At 29.0% G+C, this 20149-nt stretch overlaps 2 protein-coding genes across 4 annotated transcripts; one reads left to right on the top strand and one right to left on the bottom strand.

The window, feature by feature from the left end:
• Positions 1 to 5751: 5751 nt before the first annotated feature.
• On the top strand, positions 5752 to 7833 carry LOC107408392 (heavy metal-associated isoprenylated plant protein 39). 3 transcript variants are annotated; one of them, XM_025069977.3, is made up of 4 exons: positions 5752 to 6122; positions 6533 to 6608; positions 6922 to 6971; positions 7148 to 7833. In XM_025069977.3, exon 4 carries the CDS (start codon positions 7165 to 7167, stop codon positions 7570 to 7572), a length of 408 nt encoding a protein of 135 aa, XP_024925745.2. In that variant the 5' UTR covers positions 5752 to 6122; positions 6533 to 6608; positions 6922 to 6971; positions 7148 to 7164; the 3' UTR covers positions 7573 to 7833. The 3 variants fall into 3 exon arrangements, with proteins under 3 accessions (XP_024925745.2, XP_015871263.2, XP_015871262.2); XM_016015777.4 differs by lacking the exon at positions 6922 to 6971 and having other exon boundaries at positions 5753 to 6187; XM_016015776.4 differs by lacking the exon at positions 6922 to 6971 and having other exon boundaries at positions 5754 to 6122.
• Positions 7834 to 15944: 8111 nt separating this feature from the next.
• LOC107432945 (1-aminocyclopropane-1-carboxylate synthase 1) lies at positions 15945 to 19469 on the bottom strand. Its single transcript, XM_016044166.4, has 4 exons — positions 19122 to 19469; positions 18866 to 18997; positions 18534 to 18694; positions 15945 to 17413 (listed from the first exon to the last, which is right to left on the bottom strand). Exons 1-4 carry the CDS (start codon positions 19290 to 19292, stop codon positions 16375 to 16377), a joined length of 1503 nt encoding a protein of 500 aa, XP_015899652.2. The 5' UTR covers positions 19293 to 19469; the 3' UTR covers positions 15945 to 16374.
• Positions 19470 to 20149: the final 680 nt, after the last annotated feature.

Raw genomic sequence — 20149 nt, 5'->3', positions numbered from 1 at the left:
GTCATTTTCCCAGCTCCCCAAGCATAAGATGGTTTGTGCAAGCTTTCATTACGTATAGCCTAACTGGATCAACAATTGAACAAGGTGTGCTTTATGAACCATTTGCTCCTAATAACGAAAACATACTTTTCCTCTCTTTAGCTTAGCTTTTGGTATTGCTCTCTTTTAAGTTAAAAGTTAAACTTAACTATAAGAAACTCTTTTCTTATACCTAACTAGAATTACGTTATGTCTTACATGTTAATTGGGATTTTATGTTCAGCAATGAATAAGTTGGGAATGTCTCTATGGGCTGAAAGTTTATTCAGAGACTTTTTTGCAATTTCATTGCATATAATCACACTACTGTTGGAAATTCCCATTGATATAACCTACTTTTCATTTTAATCTTTTACTTTACCCTTTCAATGTTGCAGTTTGCTTTTCCTCTACTTTTTGGTAATGAAAGGCAAGCTATCCCATCTTTGTAAAGAAAACATCTATTCTGGATAAGCAAACACTTGCAAAAAGCTTGCCAGTGCGTGCTACATATTTTGATTGGATAAGTAAGATTTAGTAAAATTAAATGATGAGTTGATTGGTTCAGCACAAATCCATGAAAATACTAAGTATTTCTGTTGAATTTTCATTGTGATTAGTAATAACAATGTTCAACTACAGATAGAGCAAATTGTTCCCAATGAGCCAGCGAAATTGATGGCTTTGTTTTTGCAAAATCTGGGCCCCCACTGTTGTTTTGTTGGCTGGTCTAAAAGGACTTGGAAAAATAACATTACGTACAAAGTTGGCTTTTAGAAACAGGTGGATTTCCAAGCATGAACCATCCCTCTTTTTATGTATTGTTATTTCACGTATGCCAAGTCTTGCTGACATGACATCAACATCAGGGTAGAGTTAAATGCTAGTAGCTGGAGATGTGTATAGATAGACATGCTGCTTTTGATCAACTTCTTACTTCGGGTGAAAGTTATTTGGATTTTCGTTGTTATTAAATCAACCAACATATAATGATAGTAAAAAAAAAAAAAAAAAAAAAAAAAAATTCTTCACCATACGGAGTTATGTCTCATAACAGGTGAATCTGGCTGTACAGCATGGACTGAAGTTACACTTGCAGAAATGGATAACTGGAGTTTAGTGTTTATTATAAGTCTTGCAGAACTTCCAACTAGAAATACCTCATTATTTTGGTAATCTTTAAGCATATAAACGAAATGTTCAGTTTGTTTTGAAAGTTGGAGTTGAAAACCTTTCCAGACCAAGGCCAAGTAGTATGCAACTGTTCTTTCTAAGTTCTGAATTGCAGTTGTTTTATGAAAGGTGGAATGAGGGGTTAATGGGTTTACGCTTTTAGTAATTTGACTTGTTGAGGATAGGCATATATTGCAGTGCTGGAAGAACAACCCAATAAAGTATCTCTGCAAAACTAATGTTCTTCACATGTTAAAAAAAAACAAGAGATCAATTCCGACGGGGATATATATAATATTTATATTTTATTAATTGTATATACAGCACACTACCCAATGTGGCAAATCAAGATAGAATAATGTAGAATGAATATTTTGGACCATTTTATGAGTACAGCACTTCATCCTTGACTCAATTATGGAGATTCCAAACAAGTCTCTGGTATGGTGTCACTGCCACCGATCTTGGAAATTTCTTAATTTTTTGTTTCTGTGGGAACAATTTTTTTTATTATATCATACAAGTTCTTTTTTACATTGTCATTTAAGTGTGCAGCCACTCAGCCCTAGTGGTCCACTTCAGTTTGGATTTCTCTTTTGTTACATGTTAGAAAGCATCTTAAAGAAAATAAATATAAGGCTAATATTTCTCCTAAAGTAGCTGTGATATTTGCACTCGCAATTCCAACTGATATTTGCTATCTAAGTGCACACTAAAATACAAAGATTTTATTTGTTAGATTGGTAATCCATGTGACAATAAACCATGCATGGATGTCAATCACATAATATGTATTTTATAATATATTTCAAAATATATATTTTATAATAATAATGTACATGTAATAGATCATACTTTATCACATTGTTCGATAGCTATTGGTAGATATGTTATGAGGAGAAAGATGAAGTTATTTAGGCATTTATAGATTTTTTAAAAAGAGGATAAATGATAATAATTTTTCATTGGTTTACAAGTTTTCGATTCATGTTTTTTGTTTGAAGACAGTGGTTTTTCAAACTTTTATTTTAACATCATTATTTTGATAGAATTCTGAATGTGAATATTTTGAAAAATGATATATAGAATACTTGTAACAAAAATGGAATATAAGTTTGTTTTTATATACTTTAAGAAACTAGAATACATATTAGTAATCATCTTTGGAGAAAGGCAGAGAAACATAAAATATGACCTATCAAAATATATACATCATTCCGATTTATGTAATTACATTTTTAATTAATCAGGGTCCAACACCTAACAAGTTAATTTTTGATGATTTAATTAAAAATTAATTGTCAAGTAGCTCTTCTTTCCAAAAAAAGAAAAAAAGAAAAAAATAAAAAAAGAAAAAAAAGAAACAAAAAAAAATTGACATTACATTATGGAAAAGAACTGGTTTTTCATCAATGAAAATTTCAATATTTTTTAATTGATATTTAAAAAAATATATATTAAAAAAATACTTAGTTTGCGGTTCTAAAGTGAGGAAAATATAATATATTTAAAAAAAAAGAAAAAAAGAAAAAAAGAAAAAAAGAAAAAAAGAAAAAAAGAAAAAAAGGGAGATAAAAAACACTAAAAAGGGTTTTGACGATGGCATTTGAGACTTTCAAGTTAGGGGTGGCAAAGAGCTTGGCGGCACCGAGCCATAAAGCCTATGACTCCTCTTTAGCAATCTTGAGGACCCACCTTTCAAACCCCTCAAAAGAGAATGAATGCAGAATCTGGTGGTGCTGAATCAGTGGCAATCCGATAGGCATGCCACGTGTCGATATCAAGAAGGATTACACAATCGGCGGCATTCTAATTTGACGGCCAAGATGCACCGCCGTCTCAGATTGTGAAAAACCCGCAGATGTATTTGACATTGACCATAGTGTGGGACCCACACTCCACTCTTCCCTTTTGGCCCAATGTGACGTCTAACTAACACCTTTTATGGATCGCAGCCGGAGGGTAAGTCACTTCACGCGCCACGGGACAACTCCAACCTAACACATTGGACAATGATTGACCAACTGATGGGACCCACATTGGTCCCACTAGCCTCCTCCAGCAGAACTTTATCATTCATCTGACAAGGTTAAAACCAAATACACGTGATGGGGTGAAAATTTTACATGTCTATCTGTCTTTTCTTCAAATTTATTTAGATATTTGTTTTTTTTTATTATTAATTAGTTAAAAAAAAAAAGATAAATAATATTATATGTTTTTTTAATTTTATTACATTTTATTTTTTGTACTAGCTCAATAGCCCCTATCTAAGAGAAACAATCACATTGCCTCTTTTAATTTATTGTTTCCTATTAAATTAATTCATAATATTATAGGTGATAAACAAAAAAAAAAAACAAAAAAATATATATATTTTTTTTTGGGGTCTTCCAGATGAAATGCAAATTGTGATATAGTCTATCCAATAAAATGACATTTACTTATGAATAAGAAATGGGTTGGCCGTCTCTGTCCCGTTGAATAAATATGTTTAATGCCGTGAATGTAATTATATTTTCTAAGACTAAAATAAATTATATTATTTTATTTTCCTACTTCTTTTTGTTTTTAAGTAGGATTTAGAAATAATGGCTATCTATTATTATAAGCTAAAGTAAGTAGGATGGGACTTAAGGTATATAGGTGCCTACCATCCTGGTTGTCTTATCAAAAATAGAGAGCTTAAAACCTCACTAGCTAACTACATCAATCAAATTAGAAGAGTTAAATTAGGATCCTAGGTTTACAAGACCTTGTAAATATATATTAACATAGTTAATTAGTTAAACCATAAGTAAAAAAAAGTATCCTAGGAAAACTTTCAACCAAACAAAAAAAAAAAAAAAAAAAAAGTATCCTAGGAGAACGAAAAAGAAAAGGCCAAGGGAAAGAATTACAATCTTCTACTTATTAGTTTTTTCATATTTATTTATGTTTGTTTTTCAATTCTAATCATAAATTGTCAATATATTATATAAAATATAATCACTTTATCAATTCAATATTTTTAGATATAAGTAAATTCAAATAAAATATGTGTGGTTAAATATTTACAATTTTTTAAAAAGCAAAAATATACAAGGATAAAAGAAAAACAAACAGAAAATCCAAGTTTGAAGAAAAAATAGTTTAGGCTTATCAACAAAGATATTAACATAACTTTAACCATTTTCCCCTGAAAATCATAAAATTAAATTCAATTACTAGTTCTAAATTCTTATAAATAGCCCAAATTATTCTTGATTATTTAGGCATTAGGGATTTAAGTTACTTAAGTTTTTTTTTTTATACAGTTGTTTTTTTAAAACAATGACTACAAGTTTAAATTCTCATAATCCTAAAATATTAAAAAAATAAAAAGAAGAAGAATTGGAATGTTTAGAGAACCATTAAGGAAGAAAGAAAAATATAGAGTTATGTAAGTGGGTATATATTTCTATTTCTTTCTTTCTAGTTGAGAAACTTTTGTATCTTAAAGATAAATTGATTTGGATATAAATAACAAAGCAATAATAGTTTGCATTAAAACCAAACTATCAAAATAACTTAAAATATAAACTTTCTACAAAAGGAAATTTTTATATTAAGATTTTGTTGCTCCAATTGTAACTCATAGCGTATACCTATTTGTGTCACATGATATAATCTTAAATTCCTTAAATAAAGTTTTCGATGTGTAATTTTGGTTTCTTAAAGGTTATATTTCACTTATTTTTATATTCATTCAAACATGCATTATCTATTTCAAACTAATTTTGTTTTCAAAGGTGTCAAAATTTTGCAATACTTTAGAGATTATATCCATGAATTTAGGCCTCATCTTTCTCATATCACCCAATCTTATCACTACCTCTCTTACATTATTTATGCAACATAAACAATTACATGCCTCTACCACTTTCATTTTCGGTTATAAATACATACAACCAATCAACTTTAACCTAAAATTCAGTAAAAACCCATTTACATTGCTTCATAAAGTGATAAACAATCAACCGCTCTATATGTTTTAAGTAGATGAAATTTATTTTTGGTAGAATTCATTTCATTTTTAGGGTAAAGAAGGATAAAGAGGGTTGTTGTTCTTTGTTATATTTCTATTTAAACATATAAAATACTTATTGAGGTTAGTATTATTTGCATAGGTTTCATCTAAATTTAAAGTTAACCGGATCCCATTAATTTTTACAATTCCCAATAGTTTTTTTTTTTTTTTTTAAATCATCCCATTAAGTCGATGCACTATTTTCTGGTACAATGATCCGGATACGAATTCTCGCATTTCTAGATTAAAAGAAAAAAAAAATCAATAAACTTCGATTAAACTAAAAGCAAAAAACAACAAAAAAACCCATATTAAAAATGTCTACATAGAACACAACGAAGAACCAATAAGCGTGTAATAAACGTCCCTCATGGATCGCGTGACCGTTATGCAGAAATTAGAAGAGACTTTGGTTTTCATGTTCCAAATGGACCATGGACTTGCTCATAATTTTAATTTCTTCAAAAATCAACACCTTCGTGCACACAAAATCTCTTTCTCTCTTTTCTCTCTCTCTCTCTCTCTCTCTCTCTCTCTCTCTCTCTGTACCCTTTTCAATTCCTTTTTTTTCCCCTCCACTCTAAACTTTCTCTTTCCTATTCTGCATTTCTTGTTTTGATTCGGATTTTCTGGTACCTAGTGTGTCCAACTCCAATCCTCCTCTATCTTTTTCAACAAAGCATTATTCGATTTCTTCTTGGCCTCTATCTCTCTCTTTTGTTTTTTATTTTTTATTTTTTATTTTTTATTTTTTCAACACCCTCCGTCCTTTTGCTATTATTTCCCCTGTTCTCCCCCATTTCAAACTCTCTCTAAGTTTCTGGTTTTTCTCTTTCTCTGCTTAGTTCTGAAAAAAGATTAAAAGAAAACCATGATAATGAAGGTGTGATTCCCTCACTTTTTTATTTTCTGAAGTTCAGTCTTTTATAGCACTATTTCCTCTTTTGGGTTTGATTCTTCCACAACTTTATTGGATTTCTCTATTTTTTTTTTCTTTCATTTTCTTTTTCTTTAAGGAATCTATAGACTGATAACTGATGGGTTTTGCTAAATTTCTTCTCAGATTCTTATTTAAAGGATATATGCATCATCTGGGTTTCTTTTCTTTTGTGTTAAAGATTGCTCTGCTTTCTATGATGTGTTAAATTTCAGAATCTACCAGTTCTTCAGATTTAGAACAGAGATTGTTCATTTTTCTTTTATCTCTTTTTTAGTTTTTATGTGATTATAAAAAAGATTGCTTTCATGAGTTCCTGAATTAGATCTGGTTGTTCTATTGATTTGTTCATGCAGAAATTCATTTTGAAGTTGGATTTGCATGATGACAAAGCTAAGCAGAAGGCTATGAAGACAGTTTCTACTCTTTCAGGTACTAGATCTTAATTGTTTATATGATGCTCTTTCAAGTTTCAACTGAAACTTATTTAATTCTTTTTCTGTGGTCTAAATAATGATTTTAAAAATTCTTTCAAGGGTATGTTATAAATTGATCTTTTTGTTCTTATTCATTTCTAACAACTCCAGGAAAACCATTAAAAAACAACAAGAGATTTATAATAAAAGAATGAACGTTCTCCTGGAAGTCTCTTTTTGTCTTTTAATGTAAATAAGCAAGATGGTTATATTAAAATCTGTCTATAAGGTAATCTTTTTGATTGAGATGTGTTTACTGACAAGTGTAGAGTGACTCTTTTCTATAAGACTACGTGGAAATTGTCAAGAAATTGTGCTGGCAAGTATGGCTAACTTTGTTGTATATATATCATTGCTGGATCAATTTAGCACTAACAAGTAACGGTTTTGCTAAATTTTTTTTTTTTCCCCTCAAGAAAATTTAAATCTGAATAGATTTGGCTGAAAAAGTAAAGAATTATGTATTAATTGTGTATGTTCTCCAATTGTTTTCAGGCATTGATTCAATAGCCATGGACATGAAGGAGAAGAAACTAACAGTGGTTGGAACAGTGGATCCGGTGATTGTAGCGAGCAAATTGCGAAAGTATTGGCAAACAAATTTAATCTCAGTTGGTCCAGCAGTTGAACCAAAGAAAGAAGAGCCAAAGAAGGAAGAACCAAAGAAGGAGGAACAAAAGAAAGAGGAACCAAAGAAAGAGGAGGAAAAGAAAGAGGAACCGAAGAAAGAAGAGCAGCCAAAGAAAGAGGAGGGCAAGAAGGAAGAGAAAGAGGAAGAGAAAAAGAAAGAAGCACCACCAGCAGCAGCAGACCCTGTGTTCGAGCATGTTAAGAATTACAGATCATATAATCCCTACATGACCACATATTACTATGTCCAAAGCATGGAAGAGAATCCAAATGCTTGTGTTATTTGCTAAAACAAGCTTTCTTTCTTCAGAAAAAAAAAAAAAAAGAGAAAAAGAAAGAGAGAGAGAATATCAAAATCGTTGTCAATGAGAATATTAGGAGGCAAGTGAAAAAATCCCAAGAGATATATTGGAGAATCTTGTATATAGATGGTTAATGTCTCATTGAAATATTCAGAGACATTTGAGTAATGTGTGTAGAAGAGCCAATAAATAAGTTTTTGGAATTTGTTTGGAAGAAAAAAAACACAAAATGTAATTCATATTGTTTTACACTCCTCTTATGCTTGTAAGAAAAGGAGAGAAACTAGACTCCAAATGGGTTAAGATTTTCCAACATTAAGTGCCAAAGATCTTATACCTGTTTTTTGGGCGTAAAAATTGGATTTCAGTTTCTTCAAAATTGGTACGAGCTATGAATACAACGACACCCCAAAAAAAGGGCCAAAAAAAAAAAAAAAAAGAAAAAAAGAAAAAAATTGTGGGCCTGGGAATTTGAAAAAGATAGAGAATAGTCCATGATTTCACTGATTTGAGCTCATGGTGGGATCAGATGGATGTTTTACTTACTACTTTTTTTTTTTTTTTTTTTTTTTTTTTTCCCTCTCTGATATGACTGTCTTTTCTCTCTTTTTATGAGCTGGTGTTTGTAAATGTAGTTAAGGCTCATCATCCTTGAAGATTTGTGGGTCTTATTGAATTGTCCGTCTCATATATGCATAAACAGAAAGATAATGGTCCCCATGGATAAAATGGTCGGTTTAAGTAATCATTTCATTTGTCTTTTAAATTATTTTTCTTTTCTAATAGGTTCATCATAGCACAACTTGGTTGGATAGGAAGAAGTTTGCTAACGGAACTTTCTGTTATGAGAATACTGTTTTGTTTGAATGTTTTATGGATCTTTTCAAGCTTTTCTGGCCACTTGTTTTCTCAATTTAAAGGTTTTTATGTATATACCCTTTTTTTTGGTATACACAATTAATAGAGCTAAATTTTATTTTATTATATTTTTATTTATTTCTTTGTGTGTGTTTTTATTTTTATTATTATTATTATTATTATTTTTTTTTTTTGGGGGATTGTTGTGGTGGTGTGAAGATTCTCAAATCCACAAAATTTTTTGTTGCTTTAACTTGATGTAATCCACATGTAAGACGCCTAAATTATTAGAATTTTGAAAGTGTGACTAATTAAATTATTAAATGCATGTGATAAGAATGAAGCTAATGCATGTGTACCTCTATTCAGTACACTTAAAAGTGTCCACTTATGAACATAGACGGCTATTTATGACCATACAAATATTCTTTCTTGACCACTACTTAATTACATTAAAAACCAGAAACAAAAAAAGAAAAGAAAAGAAAAGATGCATGTTCAGAATACATAAAATTATTTTTTATTCTATTATAATATTATTTGATTGAGAGAATTCGAATTAAGAACCTCCATGAGAGAAAACAAAGGCTTTGTTAGTAGGTTAGTCCAACAACATGTAAATTCTTTTAATCTGAAATTTTTGATGAATTATCAATACCAAAGTTAGAATTGGCAAAGAAAGAAAAATCAAATAGCTTTAATCATAATCATCCAATAATTTAATTACATGTCCATATATGTCAAATTAATATGAATATTTCTTTGGAGACCACAGAATTAATTGTCCTAATTAAGCATATAATACTTGTGCATTAATTGGATCTGGTCGTTTTGAATATTTTTATATTTTCCCGTGTAATTCAAGAGGATGGCTGAAGACCAACAAAGAAAGACATAAAGCAAGCACTCTAGAGCCTGTGTGAAGGGTTGATTTTCACCTACTTAACCCATATAAATGATCCATCTTCGGATTAAAAGAAATACTTTAACACGATATATATATATATATATATATATATATATAATTTTTAATCTTTTAAAAATTATCTTTCAAATTATAACGAGAGATATAAAAAAATAATAGTATAAAAATGTCATTAAAAATTGTTATTTTCTCAATTAGATTTTTAATTTTAAATAATTTATTAACATCTTATTCATATAGAAACAATTATATTATCTCTAACACCAATATAAGGAATATTATAGAACGAATATTACTTTATATGTAACTTAGATTAGGTATATATTATACTTTTATTCTGGTAAAGATTTATCCTATTTCCGTTTCGTTTTTAACAGCTAATTATACCGTCTTTTATCCTTTTGAGTTCTATTTTGAACTAAAAATTTACACAAAACAAACCCTGTCAAAATCATGATGTAATACACACACACACACACACACACACACACACACACACACATATATATTATATAGATATTTATTTCAAAGCTAATTAATACCCTAAACAAAGTGAAGTGCATTGGACCGTATTCCTTTTTTTTTTTTTTTTTTTTTGGGATACATATGATCAACATGTTTAAATTAATTAGTAATATAGTTTAAAGCTAACTACCTTTCATCTTTAGCTTCAACATTTTACCATCTTTGACGTACCTAATCAACAAATTAGCATTGTGTTAAATAACTCATATAACGCATAAAACTTAATTAAATGACCTTTTGCCACGGATTTAACATATGTAAGAGTTAGGCAGATATAACATATATTGGGTCAAAATTTAGATATATGTACGTTAATAACATACCTCTACTTTTTTTAAAAAAAAAAAAGAAGAAAAAAAAATGGATACATTTTGTTAATCATGATGAGATGAGGTTATTAGATGTAGAAGGCCAATTAAATGAAGGAAGGTGTGTTTAATAGCAAAATTTTTCAGAATCACGCAAACATTTTACATATATATACCATATATAAGAAAAGCGTAGCTAATCAAAGAGGCAGAAGAGCAAGATTTTGCCAAGAAGAAAAAGAAGACGTTGACCACAGCATGGTCTGTGATGCCCACAAATTGGTACAACAAAACGTTGGTCGGTTTGGGTTTTCTCAGACGGAAGGATGAGGTTCAATAGCCCAGCCCCAGCCAACCAAATATTCAGCAGAAGATATGCATATGTTTCATCGTGGGTCATCTATGTCTATATATACGTACATACATATATATATATATATATATATGCACACATATGCACATGCATATATGTATATTTACATATAGTTGCTGTAAAACGTGTCCATTCCACTCCACATATTTATATTTTTATATTTATGTCCAATTTCGTCGCACAATCATATATCGCTCATAAGCCATGTGGTGGTGTTCAATGTAAGATATTTGATGGAGCATAATTTTGTGTGTATATATATATATATATATATATATATCAAATTTTGATATGGTAAAAGCATGATGAAAACTTTATAATTAAAGCATCCTAGTAAACCATAATCTATATTAATTGCCAAATTGAAAAAAAAAATATCAATCAAGTAATAATAAAAATTCAATCAAGTTTTATAATAATTATCGTGAATGTCTCATGCAAATGATTCGATGGGTTGTTAATTTGTTATTTTCTTATTTATATGTTATTTTCAAAAATAAAAATAATATTTAAATGATATCACATTATTTAAATAATATAATTTGTTATATAAAATATTTGTTATAAGATCTTTATTGCATTATTACTGTATTAAATCTATATATATATATATATATATACATTTTTTACATTTTTTTAACATATATAGGCAACCATATCAAACTAATGATATTGTCATCTATCTACCACCCACTAGTTTTGTGAAAAATGGTGATCTTCACAAGTCACAAACAATGACAGAGTGCCCAATTTGATGAAATCATCATCCCACGCAAAGCACTTTCTTGGCCAAATGGAAAATTCTAGATCACATCAATATATTATTATTATAACACATTTACATTATTCAAGTAGCTATAGCTAGTGCTCCATTACTCATATTCCTCATTAATAATTAATACGCAAATTAGTTAGGTTCATTAATATTGTTCCTGAATGTCATTAAGCAGCTTGGAAGGCTTTAGTTTTCCATTCTTCAGAAGGATATATATATATATATATATGTGTATATATATATATATATATATAGATAAACTTTTCCTATGATGCCCGTTAATTATATATAATTTCGGTAATCACCTTTTAATTAATGTGATTTATAGATAAAGTACAGTACATAACTATGATTGATGCTGATATTGGCCACGCCATTTATTATAGTAGAATTATATGTATATATATATATATATTTATGTTAAGAGTATTAATTTTGTACCAATTATATGTTTTATTATAATTAATAAGGATGAATGTGGCACATTATATGTATAAAATTTAATTGTACCAACATCTGCAACCGATTGCATAAAATCCAGGTGAAATAAATATGGACTCATGATTTAATTGGTCGCACATAAGCTGGACAAATATATTTATTCATTTATTTCAATGTTGAAGATGTGCAGGATTCATATTCAAATTATCGTCAAAACATTAGACTATTTCTGCATGAACTCTATATACAGCATGATCTCAATTTAGCATTGTTATTCTAATTTTAATCTTTGACATGTTAAAAATTGAAATTTAAAATTAAATTAATTGGTCACATATAAATTCATTGATATAAAAGAACTATATATTTGAGTAAAATAAATTCTATTATTCAAATTTAGATGATTTTTAATTTTTTAATAGAGATCTAAAAGCTTAAAAAATATCCTTAATTGTAAAATTATCCGCTATACATAATTAGGTTATTATGATCTCTAGGAAACATAATGATGCAATAAATGCTATACGTGACACCTTAATTATTGATTTATATTGTGAGTGAGTGTGTGTGTGTGAATATATATCAGAACAAAAGAGGACGAAAGTAGGGATGGACATGAATTGGATTGGTTCGGTTTTGAACTGAAATACAATCCAATCTATACATATCGATTTTTCTAATTTACAATCCAAACCAAACCACTAAAGTATAAAATCCAAACCAAACCAAATCATTTATGATCGGTTTGGTTTGGATTGGTTGATCGGTTTGAAACTTACTAATTTATAAATATATAATACAAATAAAAAAATTTCTAAATATACAATATAAATAATAAATTATAATTATCCAAACCTAAAATACAATTAGAATAATACAACATAGTCTACAATGAAAAATAAAGAAGAAAATGTAGCAAATGATACACATCATGCACTTATTAAACAACAAACATTAATGTCATCATCTCACTCTTATAAAATCAAATTAAAATTATTAGAACAAATAATGTAAAATAATACATTCGTCAAAATTCATTCACTCAAGAATCAATGCATAATTCTTTTCTTTTTTTTTAATCTTAAAATTTTGTTAAATCATAAGTCAATCAACGTTAATAGGTTTACTAATTTTAGTTGATTCTGTAAGCTATACAAATATCAAAACAATAAAATTAGCAATAAATTATATTTAAACATTTATATATATATATATATATATATGAGTAACAATTGGATACAATATATGTAGATATATATATATATATATATGTATATATGATGGGATGTAAAAACAATATATATATTATGCTGATGGTGATGGACTGGTGGTGGGCAGCAACAAAGGTAAATGTTTAGTTTAGGGTTACAACTTATAATTTGATTTGGAATTTGAAATATAGGGATGTAAAAAAAAAAAAATTATATATATATATATATATATATATATATATATATATATATAAATATATTAAAAATTAATATATAAAAATAGAATTTTTTTTTTAAAAATTAATATATAAAAATGAAAAAAATATATTAAAATTAATATATAAAAATAAAAAAATAAAAAATATATAATTTTTTAGTTATATAATATATTATTTGAATTGAATTGGATTTATATTTCCAATTCATAACCAATCTAATTTATACAATTTATAATATTTTGAACCTAATTCAATCCAATTAATATAAAAATTTAATCCAAATTATTAAAAATAGATTAGATTAGACGGATTAGATTAAATTTTATCTATTTCTTGATGAAAGATGGAGATTGACAAGTCGATGGAAGGATTTCCATACAAAGATGAAAGAGTCGATCGTATGTCAGCGTCGTGGAAACGTGGCCTACAAATGAGTTTGAGTCATGGTGACAAATTAGGCACGCAGCATGCCTCACCCTCCAGTACTCATCACCTTTATTAATTTTATAATAAATTATAAATGTAATTAGCATATAGGAATAGAATTATTTAATATAAAATGGATAGATATACATAGAAAGGCAGTGTCGTGGTCCAGGTTGTTGGAATTGTCTTGGGTGGGCATGCATGCCTTGTCTGTTTCATATACATTATTTTCAAGTTTCACCACCGAAAGCCAACGCATGTAAGTACACCTGCGTTTATGTCATATCATCTCCACGTTAGCTGTCTATCTATTTATTAATCTATCTATATATTTATATATATTTATAGTTTTTACATTCAATTAGAATTTAATAGATTTAAAATAGATTATAGATTTTAAAAAATTTGATAGATTGTTATGAAATTCTATAGATTTTATAAAAATTCAACAAAATTTTTAAATTTTATTGTTAAAATTATTTATCTATTAAAATTCATCATTTTTTAAATTTTTTTAGAATCAATGATTTTTTAAATACTATTAGATTTTAAAAGAATTTTATAAAGTACTAATTGAATACATCTGGATTTTAATGGACTTTTATAAAATTTATCAAAATCTGAATTGAATATTATTAGACTTGTATGAACTCCTTTAGAATCTAAATTAAATATTTCTAAACTTTTAAAATTCTTAGAATTCTAAATTAAATATAACCCCTTAAATATTTTTAATATTTTTTATCAATGGTTAAAATTTATTTTTAATATTTTTTAGAGCAATAATGCTATAATTATTAAATATTCATTAAATGATATGATATGATATATAATAATATCCAATTTATTCATTTTTTATTCATTTAAAAATTTTATTTGTCTAAATTATATAAATATATTAATTAATTATATTTTGTATATTATATATCATTTAGTAATATTACTATTTTTAAAGTTTATAGATTGATAATACTCCCAAAATAGGCTGAATTGAGATCCCTAAATTACACGCACTTTTTTCTTCTTCTTCTCCTGCTTTTCTTCTACACGTTTCTCCTGTGCTTCAGTTTTCATTTTTTTTTTTTTTAAACTTTAAAAATACTAAGGAAAAAAATTGTCAGAGGCAAAATCCAACAAGAACTCTAATAAGGTTAAACGTATTTTAACAATAATTCTGAAATATTTTCTCCTTTACAATTTATTTTTTTTGTCCCCATCTCCTGCCCTTTTTTCCATGGTTTCCAGAAACAGTTTTCATCTTTTACTAACTTCTAGAAACAGATTCATGAACAAGGATGAGTTACGAGTCTTTCCTCCTATTGCTGTTTGGATAACCTTAATATAAATATATATTCTTTAAAAAATAAATTCTTTCCAAATTTTAGGGCTTATCTGTTTTTTATTTTTATTTTTTTAGGTGATAAAAGGATGAATTTTATTTTAAAAGGTAATAAAATTAAATTGACAAATAAATGAAATGATGAATCTTAGCCTTTTATATGTTAGTTACTGCATGCCATTAGATTAAAGAAAATTTAAATGAAAGAAAGAAAATAAAAAATGGAAAGATGAACCTTCACATTAATGTCATGTGTCACTATCCTCAAAAGCTCATTTAAAGTTTAAATGACGAGAGATTCTGATCCATTAGTATTAACTTGTTAATTGATACGACAACCTACATGTCATTTATATATAAATTATTATTAAATAATTATATTTATGTTACAAGTGCTAAAAGTCTCTTTTAGGTTTAAGTTCAAATGGCATTTATCAAGACAGATAATAGATAAGCATTTAAAACTTAAGCAATTCTAGTTTAATTAAATCATAGATTCCACTTGCTTAGATCATCATCAAGGAGCTGTTTTAAAATAACAAATTAATAAGGAACTTACCTTTATATACACTTTTAAAAATTATTTAATTACAAGTAATTAATTTTTTTTACGTTAATTGATGTAATTTAGCTATACCACATTCCTACATCATACATTACAATTCATTATACTTTATTTAATTAATTTTTTTGTTGGTGAAGCATTATATTTTATCGTAATTTGCTTAAGGCACGCCAATATTATATGATTGTATATATTAGACTTACAAAAATATATATACTTGTCACTCTCACGTGAACAAATTTACCATGTATTTACTTGCATAATTTTGTAAATATAGTGAATCCATTATGCATATCTGATATATCTCAATTTTAATTCCTTAATTTATTTCAATATCGTTACTGTATTTTCATAACATGTTACATAGAAGAAGAAAAAAATTGCCATACATGTATGTAAGTTTAAAGCCAGATATTTTGATTTCATTATATATAATAACACAAATCATTACATCAGTTTTATTTCAATCATGCTATTACATATAAGGAAGATATATAACCCTAGGGTTAGTTGCCCGGCCTATATGGACAACATATAAGATATGAATCACAAAAAGACTAGGTTACAAATATTCCAACAAAAAAGAAGAAGAAGAAAAAAAAGGAATTCTTAGGTAACCCACAAAAATAGGAAATAAATTGGCAACTATCGCTAATGAGTCAAGAGAAAGCTAGATAGGGAAAAGAAATCTATATGGATCGTACAGACTTTTTTCCTGTTCCTTTTTCTTCTATTGGATACCTTATAGACTAATTCTATTCATCATACATACGTAAACATACATATGTATGATATTATTTTTATTAGCGGGTAATTAAGTAGTGAATTAAGTCCTTGCTCTAACAAGAGGAGAGTGAGGTACTGGTGAATGGGGAGACATCATATGTGGAGACATAACACCCTCTTCATATCTCCTTGATGAAAAGCTCACCTTAAGGTTGTTCTTCCATGATCTTTTGCTGCTACTTTTCACTGCTTCTTGTTGCGGCTGCTGCTGCTGCTGCTGTTGTTGTTCTCCTTCTTTTCCTTGACAAACAAATGCTCGAATCCTTTTGAGTGCAACCTCGACAGTCTCATCGTCCATATTCGCAAAGCAAACTCTAAACCAACCTGGCTCCGAGCAATGGAAAGAAGATCCAGGAGACACATTCAGCTTCACTTCATTGATGATCAACCTCCATAGCACCATTTCTCCTTCAAATGTTTGTTCTTTCATTAGGCTCCTCAAATCCATCCAGAAGAAGAGCCCAGCATTGCTTTTCAAGCAAGCTATCCCCACTTGCTCAAGTCCCTTTGTGAAGATATTGTACCTTTTCCCCAACCTTTTTGAGCTCTCAGCAAGGAAGTTGTCAACGAATTCATCGTCCGAAAGCATGGACGCGAGCAAGTGTTGAGTTTGCGAAGAAACAAGCCCGAAACTCGACATCTTTCGAGCACATTGGACAACCAAATCATTGTATGAATAAACTATCCCCACTCTAAAACCAGGGAGCCCCATGTCTTTGGACAAACTATAAACGATATGAATGAGATCCCGATTGCATTCCATGTCTTGTATAATCTCGGAGACGCTGACGAAGTTAGGAGAGCTGAAGACAGTGGCTGCATATATTTCATCACAAACCAAGTGGATGTTCTTCTCATTCACAAAGCTCACCAAGCTGATGAGAGTGTCCCTATCAATGGTGGTGCCAAGAGGGTTTGAAGGGTTTGTGATGATCAATCCTTTGACATTGATGTTCTCTTCTTGGGCTTTATTATATGCTGCTTCCAATGCTTGTTTGGTTATTTGGAAACCATTTGAGCTATGACAATGAAATGGAAGCACTTGAACTCCAGTTCTCCATCCCAAGTCTCTTCCAAATCTGAAATTAATCCAATATATAGATAAAAATCCCATAAGTGAAACTCACAAAAATAATAAAAATACTTATAGCATAATTTTATCAACTTGTCCAGAAATATCTTGTACAAAGAAAAGGAATAATAATTCAAACATAAAGTCTTTGGCTAGCTAGCTGCCCACTGAGCAGGTGCTGACTTGAATTTGGAATTGAGGGGGTTTGTGAAAGACTCAAATATTGAGGCAGGTGGTATGGAATATTAATTTTTTAGACAAATTGGTAAAGATTGAAGACTTTTAAAGAATGGAAATTGTCCAAACATCCAGCTGTTAAATTGCACGTGTTAGAATTTAATTTCGTTAAGCTTTTTAAATCCAATTTTAAGTGGTATCTTCTCTTGGTTGCGTAGGTCAATATATATACCAATAAGGTCCACCAAAAGCAAAAATTAATTTGGAATATATTTTAGTGTTTTTGTTCCACTAAATCTTCAGCAATTTTATTTATAACTTTGACCCAACTTATTGAACGATTAATTATATTACTAAAGTTGTCTAAGGACCACAGTTAGTCCAGCTCCAAATACAGAAAAGTCTCCGACCCAAATATTGAAAAAAAAAAAGAAAAAAGAAAAGAAGAAAGGGAAATAGTATTCTTCCATGATTTGCAAGCATCTGTGAAACCCTCCTTGTTAGTCCCCTGGGGGAACGGTTTGGAATGGTAAAAGTCCATTCGCATTTATCACTTAATTTGGGTTGAATTAAGTTGAAAACATTTACCAATACCATATAAAAAAAGAAAAAGGATTTAAAACAACAGAAAAAAAATTGTACATACGGTTTCCTTTTCATTCCAAACCCACAAGGAATCGAAGGACGAAATTCAAAATAGAGAGTTAGGTTGGAGGTGTACTCTTATTAGCTAGAATTGAAATGTTCAAACTTAACAAGAGTGTTCAAGTAATTCATAAGTAAAAAAATGTAGGCAAACATATATTTAAAATTCTTATATTGGATGATATAAGTTACGAATATATGTAGGTAAAAGTAAGTTATATATAATCGGATGACAGATACCTAACTAAGAAAAAACTTCATATATATTAGAGAGAGAGAGAGAGAGAGAGAGAGAGAGTACATACGCAGGATAACAGGGTGAGGGAACGAGGAAGGCATCGCCGGGGTCAGCCAAGCAAAAGGTGATGAGCTCGTTTGCTCCGGTAGCTCCACCACCCATCACTATCCGTTCTGGATCGAATGTGACTCTTCCTCCTCTCACCCGAGACATGAACTTAGCAATTGCCTGAATATATAGAACAGAAAAAATGCTAATTTTTATTAGCAATACTAATTAATCACAAAAAAAAGTACGTATCTTCTCATGATAACTCTTTCTTCTTCATATATATATGTTTATATTTATTGTATACATGCATATATATATATATATATATATATGTATGTGTGCATTCACCTTTCGGAACTCGGAAAAGCCATGATAATCTTGAAAGATAGCAACGTTCTTGAACTCATTTACTCCTTCAGGAGTGCAAATGGATGCTTTAGGATTTCTCCTAATCCATTCGTCAATCAAGTCGAAAGAAAGCTGAACAAAATAAATAAATAAATAAATCAATAAAAGAAGCATACACATTTAGTTTGCATGCAAACCATATATATATATATATATATATACACGTAGAAAACTCCTTGTAATAATGTAAACCAACCTGGTTTTCAGCAAGACCCATCTGGATAACACCACCAGGATTCTTAATTGCATGAAAAGGGTCTCTGTCATAAGCCTTCCATCCATCAAAATAGGGCGAATTCTCGCCGTGTCGATCGCTGTTTGCAATCTTGGAAAGAAGAAGACGACTCTGCTCAATTGAAAGTCCCATTTTCTTGTTAATGATTTTTCGTATAGTACGAGAGAATAATGCTAATAAGATGTTTGATGTTTTGAACTAGTAGAAGGGAACAGAAAGAATAAAATTAAGATTTGGCTTTTGGGTAGTGATTGCTTGCTGAGAAGCGAAAAATATATTTGCAAGTGTGTGTGAGGGAATGAGGAGGAGAATATGTTTGGTTTATATAGAGAGAATGATCAATATGTTCTCACCAATAAAAAGTCACTTTTTCAAAGTTTGAAAAGCCTGGAATTGGAAACTGACACTCTTTTAAAAAATAAAAAGTAAAAAAAAAAAAAAAATAGGAATGTCTTTTTGAAGTGTTTGGTCAATCAAATATTACATATGCTATGCGGCAGACATTGCGTGTTATTTATGAAATTCATTTTTTCACAAAGATAAAAACACCCACGTGGTGTGGAAAGAGGGTGGAAAAAGTGCCACATTGTGGTCCTCCAAAGAAATTCTTTTATGAGAAAAAACTAGCTAAAAAAAATTTTTTTTTGGGGATTTTCATGCTTTGGAAGAATGATATTAAAAAAAAAAAAATGTATAATGTTGTTGGCTTTGGGTGCTGACTTTGAAGTGGGTTTGGAGCAGTTATGACTAATTAGATCTAATCTCGATATTTGAAGGTCAAGTGCGTCTTCTTAATTAGGATTACTTATAGAGTAAATTTTTAGAAATAATATCGTATTCACCAAATTACTTAGTTTACCAAATTTTGGTTACCAATGATATATGGTAGCTAGGATGCTTTATTATAAAATTAACGATGTCAATTTTCAAAAAAATATTTGTTATGTATAATAATAAAATCCAATGAAACGGTAACACGTCAATAATTG

This window comes from Ziziphus jujuba, chromosome 11 (assembly GCF_031755915.1).
Source record: "Ziziphus jujuba cultivar Dongzao chromosome 11, ASM3175591v1".
NCBI classification, from domain to species: domain Eukaryota; kingdom Viridiplantae; phylum Streptophyta; class Magnoliopsida; order Rosales; family Rhamnaceae; genus Ziziphus; species Ziziphus jujuba.
Note: the sequence above shows the minus strand (reverse complement) of the source record. Positions and strands in the feature narration are given on the sequence as shown.

What these genes read in the sequence shown, in the direction of transcription:
- LOC107432945 (XM_016044166.4), bottom strand. Translation starts at nt 19,292, where the DNA reads ATGGGACTTTCAATTGAGCAGAGTCGTCTTCTTCTTTCCAAGATTGCA. An exon ending in TGGGTCTTGCTGAAAACCAG is followed by an intron (nt 18,998 to 19,121) that starts GTTGGTTTACAT and finishes TATTTTGTTCAG; the next exon opens with CTTTCTTTCGACTTGATTGA. An exon ending in GCTTTTCCGAGTTCCGAAAG is followed by an intron (nt 18,695 to 18,865) that starts GTGAATGCACAC and finishes CTATATATTCAG; the next exon opens with GCAATTGCTAAGTTCATGTC.
- LOC107408392 (XM_016015776.4), top strand. An exon ending in GACAGTTTCTACTCTTTCAG is followed by an intron (nt 6,609 to 7,147) that starts GTACTAGATCTT and finishes AATTGTTTTCAG; the next exon opens with GCATTGATTCAATAGCCATG.